Genomic DNA, 26,176 nt, shown 5'->3' with positions numbered 1-26,176 from the left:
TCATGAGTCTGTTTCAATATTATTGGAGTATAACATAGCAAATGTCCAACCAAGAAATGGAAGCATGCAGTAGTTAATGAGTATAATATGTAATACTTGAAATAAAATTTAACTAGCAGATGATTCAAATAAGCAAGAGGAAATCTTTTCTTTCTTGAAAAGGCAAATGTTTAAAATGTAAAATGCAGCCCAGGAAAGGATGCATAGGAAAGAAAGGTATGGATGCAACTTAATAAACCACATGAAAAGGTAACAACTTCCCTTGTCGTACCTGTCAACTTGACGGAGAAAAATCCCTGCCACATCAAGATCCTTGGCAACTATGCAATCAGTATGTGCACTGGAGAATACCAAGGGAACAGAACAATAAATTTTCAGAGTGTCTGATATTGAAGATACTTTTGCATTAGTCTAAATACTGAAAACACTATTATGTGATTGAGATGGCAATGAAAACCGAGTAGAAACACACCCCTGCTGAAAATAAGGCTAGGAAACACAGGTGCTGCAGAGATGCTAAAACATACCTTCCATGACGATGTATATGGTCAATTGCAGCATGTACATCATCAACAATTTCAATAGTGCAAGCCATCGAGTTATACTCATGATGAAATGAATGTGCCTGTGGAATGTCTAATTCAATGCTTGCTCTAGGTCCACCATAAAGAGTAACCCCTGCAATGAGAAATGGATAAAGAATTACCACAGAAAAATTGAGTTCAAGGAAATTTTTATGACTATGTTTTTAAACATGGATGAATATCTTAGATGTTGATCATGTGCTGATTTCTTTTAAGCAATATTTTCCTTTCAGTCCAACAAGGATGTCCATTCCTAAACATGATCTAAGAGGATTGCCGATGCCAAAAACTGAGTTACATGATGATCCATCATACATATCAGAACAAATTTAGTAGTTTGTGAAGTCTCTCAACAAGTGATGATTACAGTCTGCTTTGGTATAGGTGCACTCCAGTTTATCTATCATTCTCAAAAATACCCTATGGAACCAATAAACAGAAAGGCAGTATGATTACACATTTCCTTTTTCCCATTTGATGCAACTCCTAAATCATGAACTCAAAACAAACTATGTAGTTTTAGCAGGAATTGTACTAAAAGAGCAAAAGGCCTGGATAATAGCCATCTAAAATACTAATATGATAAAATGCATTATTTATCAGAGAAAGATCATGCTGTTCAGTAGGTAAAATCTTAAACCACACTAAATTATTTGGAATATTCTTTATGGAGTACACGCAAATAACACTGCAATAGCATGCCTTTCTACTCTGGAGGAAAATGTAAAGTACAACCCTTTAATCCCTATTTTACATAAATAATTAAACAAACCTAAGAAACAGCTGCAAAGTAGTACCGGATAAAAAAAAACTATCCAGGCATATCAGAGCTTCAAGACATCAATAGGAGGATAGTTAACGAGTTTCCAAGTGAATCATTCGTTGGGTGATGCCATGCTTTCTGGAATAGTGTAATATAGAAGAGTTTGTACATTGTGGATCAAACTTTTTCCATGACAAAATCTATAAATGAACCACTGTAATGCGGAAACTTAGAAATTCTATGACTCAACCGCAGAAATCCAGAAACAAAATACTAGAACTCTGAGTAGTAACTAATCCAAAGGGAAGTATATTGGTGCACAACATTTTTTTCAGTGAAGATTTTTTACTCTTTGTATCTCTCAATAGATATAGAACAAAATCCAAATGGTGAAATTACTCACATCAAACTGACTAGTACTTCTAAGAATCAAGATGCTGTTACCTGGGTTCTCAGAACCATCCGAACAAAGATTTCTAGTTCCATGATACCAGACCACCACATGTCAATGTTTCAACTCTTAGAAAAATAACGGCACATAAATTTATATCTATTAAATTATTAGAAAAGTAAAGAAGCAAGAAAATGTACTTCAAAATAATGCCACAGAAATGATGGAAAGTTTATTTTCTTAATTTTGCTTTTACACCTAGTACTTTTAATATTTAAATATTCTAGGAATGGATCTTCAAACATTTCATTACGTATCAGACTTCAACTTTTGCACCTGTCCATTCACACATTGTAGCTTACTACCCTTCTGCTCACAATAAAGGTTGCTTGTGATTGTATGGTATCTCGTTCAGCAGCTGTTTTTCTATAAAAATATAACAGAACCATCTCACATTTTCACTAATGCATATCAGACATTTTGCCAATGAAAAATACAACAAAAGAACAATGTGGCAAGTATATGTTAATCCATCCCAAAAACTGTGCCTTACAAATTTTGCCAAACTTCAATTGATGGAGGGTTGCCAACATACCTTGACCTCTAAGTTGTACTATTAGATCATTTAGCCCCTTGGTCTTCAAGAGATCCTTGTGTATAAGAATTGTTTCCTGCAAAAAGCAGAAAGAGCTGCAACTTAAATTCAAAGGCGAATAAATTCACAAAATAGGTTTGTATGTTATTTCCAGATGATACAGTCTCGATTGATGTGAAGAGGACAAGATTAAATATTAAATTGGGATTATAGAAGAATGTTCTAGAGGATAATGGTCTGAAATTCAACTCAACTCAACCAAGCTTTAGTCCCAAACTAGTTGGGGTCCACTACATGAATCAATGGCCTGTAATTCAATAGAGTGAAAAAACAGACTGGAGAGAGGTGCTTCTACAATGTATCTTGTTATGGCTGTCAAGTGGGGAAAAAATAGAGATTTAGATGAAAAATACACGTATTACATGATTAATAGTTTAATACATGCCCTGGCATCTTAAGGGAAGAATTGACATGGCAGCAGTTAAGCTCGATCTGTTATACGGTTCAAAATGTTGGGCAATAAAGAATATTGTTGGAAGTGAGAATCTAGAGATAAGACTTTTGGTAAAGGGAAAACAGTGTAGCTTAAGGATGACTAAATTAGAAGAAACATAGATGTTGAATTAATTGATGGAAGAGTAATGGAAAATCGAATGAAGTAGCATTGGCATTTGCGGCAAAATTAGACAAGGCCCTGATAATGCAAAGTGTTAAATCCATGTTGAAAGATCTAAAGAGGAGAGGAAGACCTCAGCTCACATGCAAGGAAGTTGTAAAAAGGGATAGAAATGCTTGGTAAAACTAGAGGTGGCCCTCAACATGAACAATTGGCATGTGAGGAATAGCAAAGCCAGCCCCATATAGTTGGGACAAGGCTTAATGGTTTAAATTGCCTGGAGAAATTAATTTACAAGGTACAAGAACACAATAAGCTGCAATTACGATAAACAAAAAATAGTTAGTCATGATAACAATTGCATTGGAAAAATAAAATCATTGAGCAACAAACTAATCATCTTGAAAAAAATTAGAAAATACCATAGCATTACAGGCTGCAGGATAGTCTATTTTTGCATCCAATACAATGCGCTTTGCCATGTCCATGTCAGCTGATTTGTCAATATAAACATGACAAATGCCATCTGGAGGATAGAAACCACAAGTGAACTTGACCTTCAACATAAATTAAAGAACCATAGGAAAAAAAATGCATCTTGCAATAGGACTGTTGTTCTGATAGTGCATTGTACTTCTAAGGTATAGCAAGATTAATTATCTTACCAGCATGACCTAGAACAGGAATCTTAGTAGATTCCTTGATTTGAGTAACAAGCTTATTGCTACCTCTTGGAATGACGAGATCAATGACATCATCAAGCTAGAAAAAAATTGCAATTTCAAAGTGAAAAAAAAAACTCCAATAATTTTTAGAAAAACATTCTTTTAAGCTTCTGCCCTGAAACAAGCTTACCTTTAGCAAATCAGGAATCTCATCTCTTGACGTAACAAGCCCAATAAGCTTCTCACCTACAGTATCTGGAATAGCTCCAGTAATAACCTAGCAGAAGAAACATCAAACAAACACTTTGCAACAAAATGAGAAAAACATCTAAATTTAAAATTGACAATCCTCAAGTTAGAGAAACTAGGTATCAAAGAAGTAAACCTTATGCAAGATTGCATTAGATCTCATGGCTTCCTTTCCACCTTTCAAAAGAAGACCATTCCCACTCCTAACTGCTAAAGATGCAATCTATACCAATCATTCCAAAAGCAAAATGACAAATGAATGAGAACTATAACACTTATATACAGAAATAAAAATTACTGATGTATGAATAAAATCTAAGATATGGTCAACAGATATGGCTATTGAAAAGCAACACAAATATAGGTGGCAGACACATTAAAATTCCATAATCAAAATTTACAAAAATGGGGTTTCTAGAATCTAGACACAAACAAACGTGTGAACACATGCATTCTTGCATATGTGTACCTAGTAAAAATAATTCTATTTTGATGCAAATTTATCAAGGAGTTGTTAGTAAATAAAACGGCAAGTTACTTTTGAGAAACATTTAATATATGCAACCAAAAGGGCTCATTATAAGAGTGACTATGATAGGCTGAAGAACCAGATACTGGTGAGAGACCCTCATAACTCCAAATTTGCTTCCTTTGACTACTACTTCCCAGCAATCATATGGTATCTCATTTCAAGTACCACCTTTTTTTTTGGGTAAAATTTCAAGTACCACCTTTACTTGACAACAAGTTGAGTCTTGGACTTAAGAACATCCACATAATTGACCTATGGCACTGCTATGTGGATAAGCAAAAGTTTGAAATGCATTTCAGATGCTGCAACCTAGATAAACATGAAAGGCTCAATGAACACAAAGGCATATGAAACATTATGTGATTCTATAAAAACATGAACTCTTGCATCAGCAGTCATCCAAGAAATCAACTTGGATGACTGCCACATGATTACCTAAATATAAACTAAATACAAGACTGAATGATCATATGATAATCAGAATACTGGATGCATTTACAGAGATGCCCAGAGATTGCAGAATATCAGAAACAGGGATATACATCGAAATCCAAGAAAAAATCTTAGTTATAGCAGATTAAAGTTATGCCTTGTAAAGGAGTTTCATATAACTTCGATGTCACGGTAGTAAACAAAAATTTTTGTTCCATTTGTAGCACACCTAGTTATCCATGCATTCTTTGTTCTCTCTTGAAAATCATAAAGCTAATTTGTATGCATAGTTTCTTCATAAATTTGACATTTTTTTAAAAAACAGGATTTGCCACATTGGTTTAATTTCATCTCTTGACCTTTTCTCCATTCCAATATCTCAATATCTAAATTCTGCTTCCAACATGATGTTATATCAGCAGATGGCTGACGAACATTGTATGGCATGGTGTGAGGTGTGAATAAAATGGACGCAGCAATGCATCTCATGAAGGTTAAAGGTGTCACCAAATGGATTTTCTTCAACACTGTTCAAGCAACGCTAGATCATAAAAATATGAAGAAAAAATGATTTGCATGAGCGAAAAATCTCATTATGTGACATAGATGAGAGGTTTAAGATGAAGTTTGGAATGACCACGCTCTAGAAATGCCTCTCATTTGTCTGATTATCTAGGCTTATTTTCCATTTCGACTTCCTCCAAAGGTAAAGTTGTGAAACTAAGCAATATAATTTGCTTGTCCATGACAAAAGGCAAAAAAAAGAAATGCTTTCAATCATTTTCTGAGACATGATGCGTTTACAGACATGACAGCCAGTACCTCAACAAAGGTGGATTTGTTTCTTTGCTAAGGAAAGAAGAAAACATGTGCTGTAATGTCCGGGCCCAGAACCTACTAGGCCCAATAAGAAATGGGCCCAGTTAAGGGTTGGGCCCAAATTTCACTGTGGGCAGTGCTGTTATCATATTTAAAAAAATCATACTGTAGCCAGTACGAAGGGATAAGACCGACAGGGAAGGGTGACCCCCACCCCTGCTGGCAGCCGATGCCGGCGCACCGGAGACAGGGGGGACGGCGGCCATTCCCGGAGAGGGGAGGCATGGAACGGATGGGACCTCTCAGAGGGGGGGTCTCATCTTCTAAACCACTATTTAAGTCCCTGCCGGCAACCCTAAGTCGGAGGCCCCCAAGAACACTGAAAGAGAGAGAGTCGAAGCCCTGGAGCCTAAGGCGGAAGAGCCCTGAAGCTCCAAGAGGAAGGAGGGACTACGAGGGGGAGGAACGGCCCAACGGTAACCAGCAAAAATCCAGGTAAGTGGCCATTAGGTTAAATAATAAAATTTTAGGAGTGGAGATACCCCTCTGTAGGGTATTCTCCCCTCTGTTTCACTGATGAAACAGAGGGGAGGAGACTGGCACAGAGAGAGAGAAGGAGACCGGCACGGGAGAGAAGAACAGGAGGAGGGCCGTGGGCCGGACCCACAGGCTGCGGGCCGGACCAACAGGCCGCGGGCCGGCCTGAGAACGGCCCAAGCCGAGCCCACGCCACCCGGGCCGAGCCCAGCCGGACTCGGCCTGCGGGTGACAGGCCCCGGCCGTGGCTGCCCTAGGGCTGAGGGGCAGCCAAGGGCCGCCGGGTCTGCCGTGCCGGCGACCAACGCGGCCTCAAGGCCGCCAGCCTCAGCCGAGCCCCAGCCGAGCCCCACCTCTCTGCCGGCCGAGAGGTGGTGGCGAGACTCCCACAAAAAAGAAAAAAAAAAAAGAGGGGGCACTTACCGCGGACCACGGCCTTACCTCGCCGTGGTCGGAGCCGGAGAAGTTCTCCCGGAGGAGATCGGCCTCGATCCCACCTCCCGGCTCTTCTCCTCTCCTCCGGCATCACTTCGAAGGAGAGGGAAAGGGCCGGCCTCCCACCGTCGCCGCCCCGAAGGGGAAGCACCACTCCGGGCTGGTAGATCTGGCCGGGGAGGGTTCGGTGAAGGTCGGAAGGAGGAGGAGGCGGCAGATCCGGCCGGAGGAGAAGAAGAAGGCCACAGATCTGGCCGGAGGAGAAGAAGGGGAGCCGGAGAAGAGGGCCGGAAGCATGGGCTTCGGTAGAGACAAAGAAGAGAAGAGGGAAAGAGAGGGAGTGACCGAGAGGGGGAAGGCCACAGATCTGGCCGGAGGAGAAGAAGGGGAGCCGGAGGGCCGGCCGGAGGTATGGTTTCGGTGGAGACGACGGAGAGAAAAGAGAGAGAGAGAGAGAGAGAGAGAGAGCGGCCGGATGAGGGAGAGGGGGTCGGGAAGGTGAAGAGGCGGAAGCCTCTGGAAGGGGGGAGAAAGAACCCAATAACGGGTTCGCGGGTCGGATCCGAATCCGAACCCGCAACCCGTTAAGCCTAAAGAAAAAGAAAAAGAAAAAAAAAAAAAAAAAGAGGGAAAGGGTTTAGCCAAATTTGACTAAACCCGAGCCCAAGCAAATTGGGCTAAGTCTGGACAAGCCAGACTATAAATTAAACCAAAATTAAACCCAATTAAGCTGGGAATTAAGCTTAGTGGCCAATCGGAAGGCCAATTAAGACTTATGAGCCCAGCCAAGACCCCAATACAGAGGAATTAGTCTTGGGCTAAATTTCAGGTAGAAAAGAAAATAATATATTGTTATTATGACAAAAATCTAGGTGACTTAGGACTCGTCACCAGGACGCAGGAGACCTAGGAGAAAGGCGAATCACTGTAAGTAACCTGTCCTAATCCTGTTATGGATCATATTATGTTATTAATGTTTCCTAAGCATTTATTTTAAGTATATATGTTTCATGCCTGATATGTTACAATGCATAAGTAACTTGCATGATCCCAGAAGCTATGGCTATGTATGCGACATGATGATACTGATATTTTAATCATGCATGTAAGTTTATAAAGTCTTAGTTAGCCAAGAGGCACTGTAACGGGCTCAAAGATGCTACTGATCGAATGCAACTGAGCTGGCCTTGCTAGTGGCCGAGAATAACTTCGCTGGCCTTGCTAGTGGCCGAGAATGACTAGCTGGCCCCGCCAGTGGCCGAATGGACTTCGTAGTAGCATCCGAGAGAAAAAGGACCACGGCATGCTGGGGGCACGGTTTCATATGCATATATTATGAAAATTGTTGTGATTTGCACTACTGCTTTGTTTAAATCGCATACTTATTATGCCATGATGATTATTAGATAAACATGCATGTCAGCTTCTCAAAACCCTGATTTACATGTTTAGTCTACTGGTTGATCCGGTAGGATTATGCAGGATTACTTACTGAGCCGTGTAGCTCATATCCGTTTATTTACTTTTTTCTTTCAGATCCTCACCACTGATAGCTGCCAGAGACACGTTAATTTGGTATTAGCGCTTCTTTCTTTTGGGGTAAAGCAAGTATATACTTTTGTGTATATAAACTACGTAGAAGCTCTGTATTTGGGTACTGACCAGCATGTTGTACTAGATGAATACACATGGAAAGATTTGGTTGGTTTTGACTACCCTATTTCCCAGGTATGAGGCTGCGTGCTATTGTGGGCGGTAGTCGGCAATAGCACGGCCGTGTCACGGATCCGGATCCGGGGCGTGACATTTCGTGGTATCAGAGCAATAGGTTAACCATGAGTAAAAATTTTAAGCTTTAATAAGGAAATGGGTAGTTAAGTCTCATTTAGTGAGATTCCGCATAACCGGAAAGGAAAGAAAAGATTTTATTGGTCGCATCATCGGTCTGTCACAAAAATTGCTTGACACAAATATTTTGATAGGTGACAAGGAGCAACAAAAAGAAAGATGTTAGGGCTAATACAAAACCATTCTAGGGGCATGATTGTGACAGGTATGGTATCAGAATTTAAGATTTAAGACTACTAAGGATTTTGGTGTTTTGAATCAGAATGCTAGCAAGCCATGCCAAAATAAGAATAAATTATTTTGGAGATTTCTCGATGGAGTAATTTGTATTTTGGATTATGATTAAAGTATATTTTGACTGATATTAAGTGGAGTACTAGCCATGGAATATTAAAGTACATTGTGATTATTTATGTATCAGTATATAGGTGATATTGGAAGTTTAACTTGGTACTGGGTACTGTGGATGATACTTCTAGTTTGAAGTTAATTATTTTGATGGCAGGATAGGGTTTATTCATAAGTTGTTTCAGGCTTGGACAAGGAAAGATATTTTTAATATTCTTCGAGGATAAAATCTGTATGACAAATTATGCAGGCAACTATTATATAGAAAGAAAGTATATTTGAGAAATGAGATCTAAGAGTTTTCCCTTTGTTTACTTGGAATGTGAAATATTAGATCTTTGCAAATTATAATGCAAGATTAATATTTCGATTGGAAGTCATTTAGTAAATTCTGAGAATAATTTTCAATGTTGAAGAATATTTTAGGCTCAAATATTCTACATTGGATAAAGTGCAGTAGTTTGTGATCCTGTGATAAATCAATTAAACAAATATTAGTTGATGTTTTGATAAAAAAAAAGAGAGAGAATGATGATGACATGGGGTCATTAGGAAATGCAAGTGGAATCAGCAATAGAATTGATACGGGAACATGCCCAATAGCACATGATGTTGCAGGAGTTTGTATTTAGTGATCATGTTTGTAAGATTTGAAATAAATTATTTTATCTCTAATAGAGGGGCAATTATTAAATGCTTTCATTTATCACTAAGAAGCAAGTCTAAATTGTTTTATGAGGAAGGTGAAAAAAAAAAAATTATAGATGATAATTCCACATATCATCGTCTAGTGGAAAGAGTACAATAGAAGAAGATTTTTAAATAGAGATCTTACAATAAAAGTATACATCCTTTTCTTTTAACGGGGATGTGAGATCCAGAATCACCTTCTAGCAATGCTAAAGTAGGGCAGATTATTGTTCATGCAATTTAAAGATACCTAATATAAGATTGGGATATTGAGAAATAATTTTCAGAAGTTTACACAATTTCGAGCTTAAAATGTCCTAAGATGATTTGAGAGCTTATCTCGTATTAGGAAAGAAGGCTTATTTTCAATGAATGAAGTTGTTGAAAATGTAAAATTCATTTTAAAGCGTTGTCGCTTATTTAAGAGGATCTTATGTTGGGGTACCCTTTCTTTGCTCGCTCATGGAAAAGTAAAAAAGAAGTTTTGGCTAAGTAACATACGATCTAGATGGAGGAAAGATTTGAAGTGCAAATACAGATGAGGAATTAAATAGTTCTGTTTGTAGGCAAATAGTATATTGATCAAAAGTTATTAGTGAATTCAAAGGATTTTGATGTTTTGAATCAGAGTGCGCAGCGAAAATATAGTGGTCTGAATTATTTATCTAAGTTGGTTAGAAGTGCGATTCCTTTAATTCGGAAAGTTTTGATCTGTTTTTTGGTGTAGTAGGATTTTTTCTTGATAAATAAAAAGAGAATGTTCTGATTTTGGATAGCACGGTGCTATCCTAGATTCTCCAGTTTTATGTCGTGCTAAGAAATTCTTAGCATCTTTTGACTAGAATTAATGGATCATCGATTTTGATCTCAGATCTGAAATATGCTGATATGAACCTCCGTCCTTCTAAATGTGAAGCTTGAATTTTTTTTAATTAATATCAACTCTCCATCTGATTAAAAGAAATTGAGGTTATCAGTAGACCACGATGAATTTCAATCAAGAGTGGACTAGAGTTGTTTATGATCCAATCTTGTGATAGATCGGGTAATCGAGAGCAGTTGATACTTTGACAAAGAAACTTGATCTTCTTATTCAGAATTAAGATGTTGATTTTATGAATAATCTGGAGAGAGAGCTGTATAATCTTCACCCGTGAGTTTTTCTATTATTGGTAACTCCCGGGAGAATCTTGGCATCTTAAATTTAGTATTAACGGATTGATGGTGCCTTGGTTGGGCTTAGACCTGAAATGTTCCCTACTCCTAGCTATGACATCTTCGATCTACCTATCTAAAAGGGGTTTGAAGTTTTGCTAGGATAAAAGTTGATCATAAAATTGTAGGCAAGGTTAAGAGAAGAAAGAAGATTATAGATTATGAAAAGTATTTGATGCTAATGCTCTCACCTATTTTTGTTAAGCCGATTACGATCTTTGTGTGGACTTAATCAAAAGCAATTAATTTCTCGGGCCAAGGATTATAGCATCTAAGGTGGGAAGATTAGTCTTCTTTTGGAAGAGATCAAAAGAACTCCTATATCATAAATAGAAGGGATCAAGTTTTGAGGTGCCATGATTTTGCCAAAATCTTATCAGCAAACATTTTAAGAGGGAGACTAACCGAGAACTAGAGGGTGACTCGATGGTTGAATACTTTTAAAGCCTGAACCTTAAGGTATGACTAATTTCGAGGACGAAATTATTTTAAGGGGGGTAGGATGTAATGTCCGGGCCCAGAACCTACTAGGCCCAATAAGAAATGGGCCCAGTTAAGGGTTGGGCCCAAATTTCACTGTGGGCAGTGCTGTTATCATATTTAAAAAAATCATACTGTAGCCAGTACGAAGGGATAAGACCGACAGGGAAGGGTGACCCCCACCCCTGCTGGCAGCCGATGCCGGCGCACCGGAGACAGGGGGGACGGCGGCCATTCCCGGAGAGGGGAGGCATGGAACGGATGGGACCTCTCAGAGGGGGGGGTCTCATCTTCTAAACCACTATTTAAGTCCCTGCCGGCAACCCTAAGTCGGAGGCCCCCAAGAACACTGAAAGAGAGAGAGTCGAAGCCCTGGAGCCTAAGGCGGAAGAGCCCTGAAGCTCCAAGAGGAAGGAGGGACTACGAGGGGGAGGAACGGCCCAACGGTAACCAGCAAAAATCCAGGTAAGTGGCCCTTAGGTTAAATAATAAAATTTTAGGAGTGGAGATACCCCTCTGTAGGGTATTCTCCCCTCTGTTTCACTGATGAAACAGAGGGGAGGAGACTGGCACAGAGAGAGAGAAGGAGACCGGCACGGGAGAGAAGAACAGGAGGAGGGCCGTGGGCCGGACCCACAGGCTGCGGGCCGGACCAACAGGCCGCGGGCCGGCCTGAGAACGGCCCAAGCCGAGCCCACGCCACCCGGGCCGAGCCCAGCCGGACTCGGCCTGCGGGTGACAGGCCCCGGCCGTGGCTGCCCTAGGGCTGAGGGGCAGCCAAGGGCCGCCGGGTCTGCCGTGCCGGCGACCAACGCGGCCTCAAGGCCGCCAGCCTCAGCCGAGCCCCAGCCGAGCCCCACCTCTCCGCCGGCCGAGAGGTGGTGGCGAGACTCCCACAAAAAAGAAAAAAAAAAAGAGGGGGCACTTACCGCGGACCACGGCCTTACCTCGCCGTGGTCGGAGCCGGAGAAGTTCTCCCGGAGGAGATCGGCCTCGATCCCACCTCCCGGCTCTTCTCCTCTCCTCCGGCATCACTTCGAAGGAGAGGGAAAGGGCCGGCCTCCCACCGTCGCCGCCCCGAAGGGGAAGCACCACTCCGGGCTGGTAGATCTGGCCGGGGAGGGTTCGGTGAAGGTCGGAAGGAGGAGGAGGCGGCAGATCCGGCCGGAGGAGAAGAAGAAGGCCACAGATCTGGCCGGAGGAGAAGAAGGGGAGCCGGAGAAGAGGGCCGGAAGCATGGGCTTCGGTAGAGACAAAGAAGAGAAGAGGGAAAGAGAGGGAGTGACCGAGAGGGGGAAGGCCACAGATCTGGCCGGAGGAGAAGAAGGGGAGCCGGAGGGCCGGCCGGAGGTATGGTTTCGGTGGAGACGACGGAGAGAAAAGAGAGAGAGAGAGAGAGAGAGAGCGGCCGGATGAGGGAGAGGGGGTCGGGAAGGTGAAGAGGCGGAAGCCTCTGGAAGGGGGGAGAAAGAACCCAATAACGGGTTCGCGGGTCGGATCCGAATCCGAACCCGCAACCCGTTAAGCCTAAAGAAAAAGAAAAAGAAAAAAAAAAAAAAAAAAAGAGGGAAAGGGTTTAGCCAAATTTGACTAAACCCGAGCCCAAGCAAATTGGGCTAAGTCTGGACAAGCCAGACTATAAATTAAACCAAAATTAAACCCAATTAAGCTGGGAATTAAGCTTAGTGGCCAATCGGAAGGCCAATTAAGACTTATGAGCCCAGCCAAGACCCCAATACAGAGGAATTAGTCTTGGGCTAAATTTCAGGTAGAAAAGAAAATAATATATTGTTATTATGACAAAAATCCAGGTGACTTAGGACTCGTCACCAGGACGCAGGAGACCTAGGAGAAAGGCGAATCACTGTAAGTAACCTGTCCTAATCCTGTTATGGATCATATTATGTTATTAATGTTTCCTAAGCATTTATTTTAAGTATATATGTTTCATGCCTGATATGTTACAATGCATAAGTAACTTGCATGATCCCAGAAGCTATGGCTATGTATGCGACATGATGATACTGATATTTTAATCATGCATGTAAGTTTATAAAGTCTTAGTTAGCCAAGAGGCACTGTAACGGGCTCAAAGATGCTACTGATCGAATGCAACTGAGCTGGCCTTGCTAGTGGCCGAGAATAACTTCGCTGGCCTTGCTAGTGGCCGAGAATGACTAGCTGGCCCCGCCAGTGGCCGAATGGACTTCGTAGTAGCATCCGAGAGAAAAAGGACCACGGCATGCTGGGGGCACGGTTTCATATGCATATATTATGAAAATTGTTGTGATTTGCACTACTGCTTTGTTTAAATCGCATACTTATTATGCCATGATGATTATTAGATAAACATGCATGTCAGCTTCTCAAAATCCTGATTTACATGTTTAGTCTACTGGTTGATCCGGTAGGATTATGCAGGATTACTTACTGAGCCGTGTAGCTCATATCCGTTTATTTACTTTTTTCTTTCAGATCCTCACCACTGATAGCTGCCAGAGACACGTTAATTTGGTATTAGCGCTTCTTTCTTTTGGGGTAAAGCAAGTATATACTTTTGTGTATATAAACTACGTAGAAGCTCTGTATTTGGGTACTGACCAGCATGTTGTACTAGATGAATACACATGGAAAGATTTGGTTGGTTTTGACTACCCTATTTCCCAGGTATGAGGCTGCGTGCTATTGTGGGCGGTAGTCGGCAATAGCACGGCCGTGTCACGGATCCGGATCCGGGGCGTGACATGTGCATATACTGCAGATGGCTAAATCTTTAAGTAGACTTATTATAGTTAATGTTGCATTGCAAGAAATATCAAAGATTCTTACTTTATCAGCATTTTTTTTTTGTGGGGGGGGGGGGGGGGGTGAGGTGGGGAGGAGAATACAAAAGTAAAAGTAGGAATAACATGTTTTTTACCTGAACTAAGGCATCAGGTCGCGACTCAAAAACAATCAGGAGAACACCCAGGGGACATGATGTCTTTTCTAAGACTAGCCCATCTGCAAGCTGGATGAATATTATGCCTCAGAATTTGCAGGCAACATATGACGACAGAAAATAAATATAATATTCTATATGCATCAAATTGAAGTAAAGAATTCACAAATTTATATTCATGATGCATAATCTTTCAATCAAAAAATATGTCAAAAAAATGCAGCAAAGCAAAAAATATATTTCTTAATGTAGATTCCTGACCTCTGTCCTCTTCAAGACATAGCCTATGGGGTCTTCTATGTCTGCAAGTATACGAATGGACTTTGCGAGACTTGATATCTGTCAAACAAAGAAATATTAGATTAAAACAACCAAGAGCAAGTATCTACACACATTTAGAGTGCAAAAAAAAATCCATAAATAAAGGGCATAGTGGATAGTGGATCAGTTGAAGGGGATAGGAATATAAATGTTATCTCAAACTAGCAAGCAATGTTAAGTTGCAATCCATGGGAATAAGTCCTGTCCCAAATAAACTAGAATACATTTTTTATGCCTTGCCTTTCCGGGCTTCAAAGTCAATCTAGAAATCAAAGACTTCTCATATCCAGCTAGATGTGCAGAAGCAACATCAGCTTCATTTTCAATTCTGATTAATTTTTCATTTGCCTCTAGAGCATCAGCAATGTCCAACAAAATCTTCCTGCGGTCTTCTGATGATATGCTCTGGAAATAACACAACAACAATTAACAAAAACTTCTAGATGAACAGGATATCTCAATATTGAAGAACAGACTGAAATGAGTTCAAATTAAGTAAAATGATACTATAATTAAAGGAAATATAAGCAATGGAACAACATATGAAGTATGGCAAAGAATGTGTCATGAAGGAATATGTATGTCATACTACTTGAACTCATGCAATATACCTGGAGTCGCCTGGAACATTCCCTTGATGAAACCGCCATCTCACGAGCACGAACTTCTTTGGGCAATGCCCATAAATGTGCATCCTGATGAAACAGAGTACCAATTCTCTCTCCTTGAAGTACTTTTATAATGCTATCAGTAGCGAAACCACTACAGTAACCAACCCCCCACCCCAAAAAAAAAAAAAAAAAAAAAGGAAGCTAATTGAGACTCATTGGTTTTTTTTTCAAAACTGCATAAAAATCAGATGCCTTAGGCTAGAAACATACAATTACTATTTAACAACAGATGAAACTAGAACAGACAAAAGCTGTCCTGCTGTGACCACCTAAATATGGCCAAGAGTATCACAGGGCAACTTGGTCCTCGGACCAGTCTAATCATTGGCTGTAACTCAGGACCCACAATGGGTCTGGTGACACATCCAAGCTCCCAAAAGCTGGGAGACCAATCTCCAACTCTCAAGTCCATAACAAATCAAAGCATTAAGAACTGGTGCTAGTTTAAAATGAGCAATTAGCATTATTATATGCACAAGTTTAGGCAATCCTCTTACTACAAGTAGCATAATAGTATACTGGTCAGGTGCCAATTTCAGTATCAATACATTATTATTAGCATAATACCAAAATTATTTATATCAGTACAGAAACCAAATTAGTAGGAGTACTAGCACTTACATCAGTTTTATAATCTTATTGCAGATATTATGAATGCAAGTAGCGTGCACATGCATATGCAATGCGCACACGCATGTGCATGAAAACACATGTTAAGAGAGAGAAAGAGAGCATCAAATATCTTATTCAACAGTCATCAACAATCAAAACAGTCATTTTTAAGCATGGTTTTAAATACTGTGGACGACACCATCCCAATTTTTTCATGGAACAGGACATCCCACATACGGACACTCGGGTGGTGAATGTCATTCCATCCCAATCCATTTCCTTGTCCGTCCCATCTCAACACTCAAGATGGTACCCCATCTTAATACTTAGGATGGCCGGATGCCCCACCATCCCTCCAGCATTTGAAACCCTGTTTTCAAGCATATGCTTTCAACCATAATTCTTGTGACTTTAGACATGAATGACCATACGAAGACTTTCCTTCTTTAATTGACTATAAAGCAAAGAAAAGACATTAAAACCTTTAAATGATGGTATGAAGTCTAACATTATGCTGAACTACATGCATTTTGACTGCAGTAACAGGCAAGGTTGAAAATAAGGGTTAAGGTACTAGGCATACCTAATGATTACAACAGGGGTGCCTGCGGATGCAGCATAAACTGCAGACTTCACTTTAGCAGTCATGCCACCTCTTCCCAACCTAGACTTGTCGCCAAAAGTAATCTCACCCTGATGCCTGTCTTTTATGTAAGTATGTATTATCTTTGAATGAGGTTCACCAGGAGGAGCACTATATAGAGCCTCCACATCACTAAGCAAAACAAGAAGATCAGCCTTTAACTCTAAAGCCAATAGAGCTGCTAAACTGTCATTATCCCAAAAGATACCAGAAGAATCCTGCAAATTATTCGCTATCAGACAGAGCAACAGACCACAAACAGTGATAAATAAGCTTGACAGATAACTCAAAGTAGATAGTGGGCAGAGTTATAAGCTTATAGTCAAGAGTTTAAAGTTAGATTTTTGAGTTACAATGTCATGAGTCATGACTAGTCTTGATAACGATAATACTGGACAACATAAGCTTGATTAATCAGACAGACAATGCCAGATGTTCAACCCAGCACGTGTACTGTTTCTCCCAAAACAAAAATAGGAGACATCCAGTAAAGATGAATTTTGGGATAGATATCAAGCCATTGAGAATCATATTGAGTGGTGTAGGGAAAACATTCATTAGTTCTCGAATGCATAACTATAGCTTACTGATTTCCCTATCTTGGTTGCTAACTTTAGGTTGCAAGTTCAAAATATAATAATAATAATGATGCTCTAAGGAACAAGATCGTATTGTCATGGTTTTAAGACCATGTATTTTAAAATAGTGATTGTCTTATATCAAAGACCAACTTTTGATGATAAATTTTTTTATTGCAATCTACTTTACAAAGATTTTGGGACATAATCCAAACAAATTATTTCAAAAAAAAAAGGTGCTAAATTCCTACAAATATCTTTAACTTGCATATCCATTCAAATTATCTACCAAATTCTCAACATCACAAATCATAACTGAGGATGTGGGTGACGCAAAGGGTTTCTCCTCATTCGTTATGGGGGTATAAAAGAAAACCCTGACAAGCTTAAATGCCAGTTAGCCAACTAAGGGTTGACATCTGAAACAGCACAAATGTTTGCTTGACCTATTGAGTCAACCTTTCTGTCTTCTTAAATTCCAAAAATTACATCAAGAAAAGTACACACCATGGTGGAAATCCTATAAGCCATTGACTCCTCCAAAAAACAAGAACTTGGTTAGGTCTTGGTATATATTGTAGTGATATTCCCACACTCATGAAACTACAGCATTTTTTTCTTAGGATCATGATCATTCATATTTCATCCAGAGAACACCCAATAGTAAACATCTCGCAAGCTCCCCACCTCCACTGGACAAAACACTCTCCCTCATCCTTTGGAGACACATCTAGAAAGGCTAAATTATCACAGTTCTAGACGACTAAATAAGTATTTAGATTTTGGAAGAAAAAAAAAGGAGCCTACATAAATACACCTTGGTAGATATTTGCAAATTTAATGATGAAAACATGGTCCATATTAGGAAAGCTAATAGCCAACTCTGTCTTCCACCCAAATATCTCTTAAAGGCTAAAAGCATTGTTTGCCTTAAAAATGTAATCACTATCTAAAATTCCTCATTCCCTTTTACTATATTTCCCAATGGGTCCACACTTCTGATCCCATTGTTGCATTTCAATGACATCTATTTCAGTAATACCAGAATCCTCTATGTGCAATGCACGTGAATGCCAAGATCGGGAATGTCTGGAGTCCTAGTTTAGCCAAAATACACCTAAATGAAATTCCCTATCCATCTAAATCAACCATCAGATGCGAGTCATAACCAATAAAACCCAGCCAATGCCTTTATTATTTTCATGTATGGCCTCATAAGAGGATACTTTAACTGCCTCTATTTAAAATTAATTCCATATAGGCTCCACCGGAGCAGTAATTTGGTAAAAGAAGGAAACAAAAATAAAACAAAGTAGAGTCAAACTCAGGGTTGGAGTCCAAACCCTGATAATTGGCATTATAATAGTACAAATCAACTCCTCCCAACTTGTGTTTGTAAGCCACCTATTCCAAATCTCGGATGCCTAAAACAACTCTATTTGAAAATTAAGCCTCAACATTTCTAAGCTTTCTTAGTTTTCTGAACTCTATCCCAAGAATGATTACATGAAACCCCCAACTCTCTCCTACACTCTTCCCGAGATATAGTCTAATAAAGTCTAACACAAACTACAGGATCTATAAATTAGATATTTAGGACAGATGGAATAGACAAGATTGCCTTAAATCAGCTATCTATCACTCATGAAAAGTAATAAATTCTTCTATCTTACACGTCATCTGTCTATCCTCTAGAAAATTGCATCCAACCCCTTTTCTCTTCAACTTGTTGAATCCCCAAAATATCAGCAAATGTTTAATTGATGCTTTCTACACTCTACAGCAGTAATGTTGGGTAAGCCTCAATGATAGTTTCCATTGTAGTGGCAAAATCAGGGGGGCATTTGTCTAATTTGCCCAAGCAAAAGAATCTGAAACTATCAGTTTACTTGAAGGTATCACTAAAAATATTGGTCCTTTAATATTCGAAGATAAGTGATGACATGCACGTCGTCATGCATGAAGCTCCATATCTGCAATTTCATATTATCTAAAATTTTCCATGACCTATGTAAGCAAAGCATGCCATATTCAAAGTTTCTGGAAACCCATTCTGAACGCTCATCCTGAATTTGAAGCTATTGAGACTCAATCCCTTTACATCAACATACTAGTAGTCTTCTGTTGCATAGAGAGAAATGCACGTTGACTAAGGGTTACACTTCTCTGTTTTTAACATTTCTACCAAAATACTTTCAACAATCTGTAGTCGCATTTCACAAAATTTTAAGTTGGGGTTCAAATTCGATAACATTATGATTTCCTCGTCTATTTGGGGTTGGTTGAGAAAAGAGTATAAACATAGAATTATCCTCCATGGAGCATCATTATTAGAAATCTCCAGCACATTTTTCACAATGTACTTCAATTTTTAAAAGAATGAGATCATGATCCATTAAAATCTTATGGTAACTTACCATACCATATGAAAATTAAATTCTTTCACTTCATGAAAGACTTCCTTTCCAGCTCTCATATTAAACCTCTTGACCTTGAAGTATGCACCTTCCAATTTGGCCTGCACCTCCTCTCACTGTTCTCAACATATCCACCCATCTTTTAGTAGCCAAACACAGATAATCCAATATATGATCATAGTTCCCCTTGAAGATTTGCTATTATAATTGTGGACCCAATCATATATATCATTTCTTAAGATCTCATCTGAAAATTAGATCCATATTAGTTCTGGATTCAATTATTGAGAATCAGTTTTTCTAAAGACATCTTCACTAAACAGCAGGAGGGGAAAAGCTTCATCTGGAGAAAGAGAAAACAGAACAGTCCCTGTGATTAGTGTTCACTAATTACAAATGAAAATTCATTGAACCACCATTTTCCAGTGACATCTCAACAATCATAACTGACAATATCCTCTATCAGTTGCAACATAAAAGCAACAAAGAAATGGTCAGCAGTCAGCAATGGGGTCAGCAGATTTTAGCAACAATACGGTAAGAGATATCAGCAAAGGTATGGTGTAATTGGAACTTCCACACTTCACATATGATGCTTTGCAAGGGTTTTGAGCTGCAGCTTCAACCTACAATATTATGAAACTCGGGGAAACAAGTGTAATGCAATATGCATTGTGTTATGGAAGGTACATGCAATTCACATATGCAGAACTCAGTATCTACAACCTGTGTACAGGCTTGTAAGAATCATTGCAGCGTTAAAGATAACGGATCCGCATCCTTTTATATAGATATTGTAATAAGCATAACAAAGAATAAACTGCCATACTGGTCGTCCCTAAAAAGTATACAGGAAAGTTTCCCAGTTACCACCTTCTGGCAGTGTGTGTGTGTTTGTATTTATAAGTAAAATTGCAGACAGCAATAAGTTAAACACAGCAATAATTTATAACAGCAAGATATTATAAAAAAGCTAACAGAATTCAATTTGTTCAGATTCAAGGTTTACATGAAAAGCGTACCTCATATGGAGCTTTCCTAGAACTGATTGCATCGTTTTCATTGAATACAGGAATAACTCTAAGAGCCAACAATGAATTCACGGTTTGAATAAGCTGCATCCTGAAATCTGGATGCTTAAAATCACTATCGGTCACAAGAAACTGAGATGATGGCACATCTAGCTGCATTAAGAATTTGTAATGAAGTTTATGAGAAACTAGGGCGACATGTAAACAAAGAAAAGATATTCAATCAATAGTGGACATCAAGCAACATGTGTTGTAAAAGATTGGTAGATCAAAAGCACACCAGACTAAATAAGCAATCATACAGAGCCATTAGGCCACTCTGACCAACAGCAGCACAAGCCTTTCCATCCAGTTCTAATTGTGGTTTTTGGAGATCAGCAAAGCTGCAAAATCTAACTAGTTATTCAGTGAATTTAAACAAGCAGAATTTAAAATATAAGTATCTTAGTTGGAGAGAAAAAAAAAATTTTAATTAAAGATGAGGGCATCATGAGTATCAAAAATGCTTGCTTTACTTAAAAACAAGGAGATGTATCGACCTGCTGTTAAGCAGTCTCCTGTATCTAAGCCTTTGCCGGCCAACACCCACTGCACCTGAAGTGACCAAAATAACCTCGAAGCCTTGAGAATTTAGTTCTTTAACCTAAAAAAGTCTCATTTTAATAAGAAGAGTATCTAAAAGTTTGAATCTTGCACTACTATAGTGTTTGCAATAAAAGGGAAAGGGGCATTCGACCATGGGACAGTTCAAGCATACCTGTTCACAAAGAGCTCCAAGTCTTCCCAGAGCCAGTCTCCCTTCAGTTCTAGTGACAACAGCAGTCCCCACCTATAAAACGTATATGTATAATAAAGTCAATCTGCCGTCGGACAATATATAGTAACTAGGGATTCATTTTTTTCAAAAAGACCGTACAAGAATAAACTTAACAGGTTTTTAATTAATGTGATTTGCGGATTTCCAAATTTCTCATTCATTAAATATCATCTGCATTGCTAAATATAACCTTGCGAGAGAATTTACTAAGATGAGAAAGAATTTGGGAAGGAGAGGGGATATTCCGACTTGAAAGACATCAGAAGGATATTATCGAAGCCGTGAAGGGACTGAGACAAGGTCTATAAGCAAGAAGTACCTAAGTTCTGTTCTGAAGCCCAGATCCAAAACTATAAATCAAGGAAATAATACTTCAATCAATAATAAGCAACTGAAATAAACCAAGAACGTGTCCATCAGAAGGAAAAAAAAATAGCATGAATCAATTCACTCTAGAAAAGAATCGAGAGCCTAAGTTTCACAAAACTAAAAAAAAAATCACTGCATGCTAGAAAAGAATCAAGAACAAGAGGCACTGCTTTCTTTTGGAGGACGAAGAAAGTGAATATCAGGGAAGTAAACAAAAATCACAGCGTCATCGAAAAGAATCAAGAGCGTGAACTCAGAAATTTGAACAAAAAAACAACTGCAATGTAGAAAATAATAGCAATCCATTGACTTGAAAGAAAAGACAAAACAGGGGCAAGTTGAAATGAACCACCCCCTTCTTGATAGACAAATACATCATGCTTCTTGCAGTCCATAACTACGGTTATCGGTCATCAAGAAATAATGATAAGAAAGAAAGAAAAAAGAATGAAAGAAAGCAAGAAAAAATCAAGGTTCCAGGATCGAAAAAAGAGGAAGGGGAAGATCAAAGAAGGGTAAGAGAGAGAAGGATAGACGAACCTTGATTATAACGCGCTTGACGTCCTTGACGAAAGCTCGAGTGGGATCCATGGCGTCCAAGAGTGCGAGATTGAAGAAGCGGAGGAGTAGGGAGAGATATAGAGGCCTCTTTTCTTGTTTTTTTACCCGAGTTTTCTTCCTCTTTTCTCGCTGCGACGCGTCCTTTTTTGATGGGGTCTGGGGATGCGAGCTGGCGGCGGCGTCGACCGCGAGTTTTAGGGTGGGAAATAAATCCCAATCCAGGCGGGCTACGCGGCGGGGAGTCCGTGACTCCGTGACCTCGGACCTATGCGGAATCTCGTAGCAGTTCACGTGACGTACCCGGCAGGCAACGCTTATTTATCACTTGCATCGCATCCACCGTTGAACTAAAAACCAGTGAAACCGCAGAGCAGCACGTAGCATGTTACCCTTGAAAAAAAAAAGCACGATACGTACAGGTTTGGCGTATGGCGGTTCAAATGATCCATCGTTTGGACGGTGGACCTTATCCAACTTAAAAATTAGCCCTAGGATCCATTCCGCTTTCACAGGGATTCTGAAAACTCCTTGCGCGTACACCGCAATGTATAAGTATAATTTTTTATTTATTTTTAAATTATTTTAAATATATAATATAAAAATACTAAATTATATTTTAAATATTATGAAGTAAATTACGTACATACAGACGAGCATAGATTATACTAAATTTTAAAAAGTTATTCTAAATTTCAAGTAGTATTTGGAAATTCTATGTTATTTATGGTTATTCTGTCTTTATTCCATTCATAAAAAATAAATTTAAGTATGTTTCAACGTCAATTGATTCAACCATCTAAATAATATGTTTCCTTGTAGACTAATAAATCTACTAATTTAACTCATATTTCTATAATCGACTGATCTTCCAAACCAATTAAGCACAAATACCTACGGAAGGATCGCCCTATATCAAACCATGTGTATGTGATTATTTTTATTTTTAAGCTATTTTCGTTATTGTTTCTAGTTTCTTTGATGAAGAGTAAAGTATGATATAACTTTTATTGAGATATATTGTTTGACTTATTTTTTCATCATCATATATTTGTTTTTTTTTCCTCCTCTCTTTTGAGTTATTCCTTTGATTTCATCTTGATTTATATCTACTATATTATACCGTTGTCTAATTTGGTGCATAGTTATATTCTTGCTCCTGGTTTGCATTGTCAAGGCATATTTTATGATTTTAGAACTATAACATATGATTTAGCAATTCTCTAATAATATTATATTTCTATTAGATGAATTATCAATAAAAAGATGAGAACTATAGTGTATAATTATAAGTATATAGAATTTCAAGTGTTTTGAATATTTTTTAAAAAAATAAATAATATACACGAACAATAATAATAAATGACTATATAACATAATCTGCTATAAATTTTATTATATCCAATCAATATAATTATGTATTCTATTGCTATTAGTACAATAATTTTTGTACTTGTTATGCTTATATTAGATATACCAAATTTTATTAATTATATAAATGTAGTTGAGATATGGTAAATAATCTAGCATATAATAAATGGTATAGTATATTATTTATTATCATATACATGTTGTAGTATCAGAATATTGTACTGAGTAATAATTATCATAATATCTTACTAATGAATTATATTAAATATATTGTACTTTAATATATTAAAACATCTATTGAAGTATATAATTGACGAGGATATCTGAGTCATTCCTTCATATGATAGAGCCGTCGGAGCTCTTCGCTGTCGTTCGCACCTAAGATCGACATCATTGTAGCTAAGAGATGATCTTGAGCCACCGGTTTGAGTCAGGCCCTGGATTAGATCTATTTGAGTCTGTGTTATTTTTATTCTATTTCATTACTGGTTGCTTTTGTTTGAGTTGATTTGGTTGTACTTTTGTTATTGTTTGAGTTGATTTGATTGTTGAGTCAAGTGATTAGATCAATTGATCAATGTAAGGCCTAAATTATAAAGGTCCAAAGTTGGGTGTGATCAATTGATTTAATAGTCTAATGTTGGTAGAGTTAATTGATTTGATGTATGGCCCAATATGTTAGGGCTCAATTATTGTTTCGTTAGTTAATTATTTGACTTGATGTAAGGCCTATATAAAAGCTAACCCTCATGAATTAGAGCAGTTGATGTTTAAATGAAAACTCCTTTCTCTTTGGCCACCGCTTCCTCTCTTCTCTTCTCTCTTCTCTGTGTCATGCATGGCTTCTCTTCTCCCTTCTCCTTCTCTTCATGCCGTGTGATGATCCCCTCTTTCTTCTCTTCTTCCATGCCTCTCAAACCTTCTTTCCTATTTTGGTGTCTTCCTACTCCAACAAGGAATCAGATTTGTATGCATCAAAGGCGTCCCATCGACAAGCAATCCTAATCCAAATAGGAATAGGATCTTCCTCAACCACTAAGAGGTTTTCGTTGACCAACAAGAACGTCATTCTTCCACACGCCTTACCCTTGGTTTCATCCAAGAAGGACCCTTTGTTCAGCAAAGAAGTCCTCACGCCCACCCCCTCACGCCAACCTAATCCACTTGAAACTAAAGAGTCCTAGTCTCCAAAGGATTCCTCCTTCATCCGCCCGCACATAATCCTTTCTTCCTTTAGATCTGAGCTTTCCATCTTTAGATCTAACATCAGCTCATGCATCAGCGGCAGACCCTCCTCCTCGGGTCATCATCCAGCCATCTATCATCTCATTGGCATTCATCCCCAACGCACAACGATCCAGATTCAACAAATCAACTTGCTGATTTTTCTGCGCAGCAACCTTCATCTTTGTCATCGCTTGAAGATCCACCAACAAAGCGTTCTAATCCTCTTCTTCCCGATAGGTAATAGGTTCCTCCTTCTTCTGGATTTGCTCACCGATTTATGTTCTAAATTCTCTTGTATGAAATCTATACCATTGAAAACTTACTTTGCTGCTAAAATTTCAGAACTTATATTCATTCATTTCCACACCCATCCTACCAACCTTTTTAAAATCTTTATTATTAAATTAGCACACCCTAACAATGGAAAGTTTCTCAACATCCCATGATCAGATTATTTTAGGATTAGAACAACCATAATACTTGTTTGGAACCTAATCTCTTAAATTGATTAATCTCATACTTTAACTCCGAATAAGTGAAGTAAAAATTAGCAACCATTAAATTTTAAATTACTATTGTGAACGCTTGCTGATCTCTGAAATTATAGTAAATTACATTGGTAGGTTGTCCTACATCAATAATATAATATAAAAATTTAACTAAAATATGCTAGAAAATAAACCATATGCTTTACATGGACCGAGAATTACATTATTAACATTTTACCTTGAAATAGAGAATACGTTTCTCAACATTAATGATTTGCATTGAATGCAAGAATGGTATTAACTACTTTTAGAGAAATGGTGAAAAGAATATACTTCTCGCTATTGATGATTTTCTTTGAAGGGAAAATCTAGATTTCAAATCATTATTCCACATTATTGCCATCATTAATCTGGTATTTATATGGAAAGAGAAGAGCTCTGTGCAAGCGAATCTTTTGGCATATAAAGGAAAATTAATAATTCCAATATGTGTTCGCATGTCCCGTGTTTTTGTAATGTTTCTTGTTACTTATTCTAAATCAGAATAGGATAGCCATTTCTTACCAAGTCTAGTATGGATTTGTAATTGCCAAAAAAAGTATAAAGGCGTTAAGCATTTCATTTGTTGCATGACTAAATCTTTCCCAACCACAAGAAATACAAGGCAAGCCCAAAAGTATTCCAATATTGGAAGTCAATATGATGATCAAAAGTTGCTCATGAAACCCAATTTGACAATTAATAGGGTATGCTAACTTCACCTTTGTATCAGATTTAGAATTCCAGTAGAGGACATTCAACAACATTCGACTTTTATTGGACAATGTACAATGTGTCTATTCCAAATATACGCATAAGAATTTTACAGTTCTTTGTAACTTAGTTTGTGGTTTGTATCAAGGGTCAGAAAGAATCCAACTGCCAGCTATTCTT

The 26,176-nt window shown here is 38.5% G+C and overlaps 1 protein-coding gene across 4 annotated transcripts in view; it reads right to left on the bottom strand.

The window, feature by feature from the left end:
* The window catches only part of LOC120112739 (delta-1-pyrroline-5-carboxylate synthase 1-like), a 30,096-nt gene extending 7,748 nt beyond the window's left edge, over window positions 1-22,348 (bottom strand). The window contains exons 1-17 of one of the 4 annotated variants that reach the window (XM_039132506.1): window positions 22,140-22,348; window positions 21,171-21,242; window positions 20,953-21,056; window positions 20,694-20,796; window positions 20,405-20,566; window positions 16,328-16,605; window positions 15,073-15,223; window positions 14,702-14,866; window positions 14,402-14,479; window positions 14,120-14,209; window positions 4,000-4,086; window positions 3,805-3,891; window positions 3,615-3,711; window positions 3,372-3,475; window positions 2,334-2,409; window positions 528-678; window positions 272-340 (exon numbers count right to left, since the gene is read on the bottom strand). In XM_039132506.1, the coding sequence (XP_038988434.1) occupies window positions 272-340; window positions 528-678; window positions 2,334-2,409; window positions 3,372-3,475; window positions 3,615-3,711; window positions 3,805-3,891; window positions 4,000-4,086; window positions 14,120-14,209; window positions 14,402-14,479; window positions 14,702-14,866; window positions 15,073-15,223; window positions 16,328-16,605; window positions 20,405-20,566; window positions 20,694-20,796; window positions 20,953-21,056; window positions 21,171-21,242; window positions 22,140-22,190 (1,925 nt within the window). In that variant the 5' untranslated portion in view covers window positions 22,191-22,348. Of the gene's footprint in view, window positions 1-271; window positions 341-527; window positions 679-2,333; window positions 2,410-3,371; window positions 3,476-3,614; window positions 3,712-3,804; window positions 3,892-3,999; window positions 4,087-14,119; window positions 14,210-14,401; window positions 14,480-14,701; window positions 14,867-15,072; window positions 15,224-16,327; window positions 16,606-20,404; window positions 20,567-20,693; window positions 20,806-20,952; window positions 21,057-21,170; window positions 21,249-22,139 lie in introns of those variants that run through there. The other 3 variants (XM_039132503.1, XM_039132504.1, XM_039132505.1) reach the window with 3 other exon arrangements.
* Between the last annotated feature and the right edge of the window lie 3,828 nt (window positions 22,349-26,176).

The sequence above is a fragment of the Phoenix dactylifera genome, chromosome 12 (assembly GCF_009389715.1).
Source record: "Phoenix dactylifera cultivar Barhee BC4 chromosome 12, palm_55x_up_171113_PBpolish2nd_filt_p, whole genome shotgun sequence".
NCBI lineage: Eukaryota > Viridiplantae > Streptophyta > Magnoliopsida > Arecales > Arecaceae > Phoenix > Phoenix dactylifera.
Note: the sequence above shows the minus strand (reverse complement) of the source record. Positions and strands in the feature narration are given on the sequence as shown.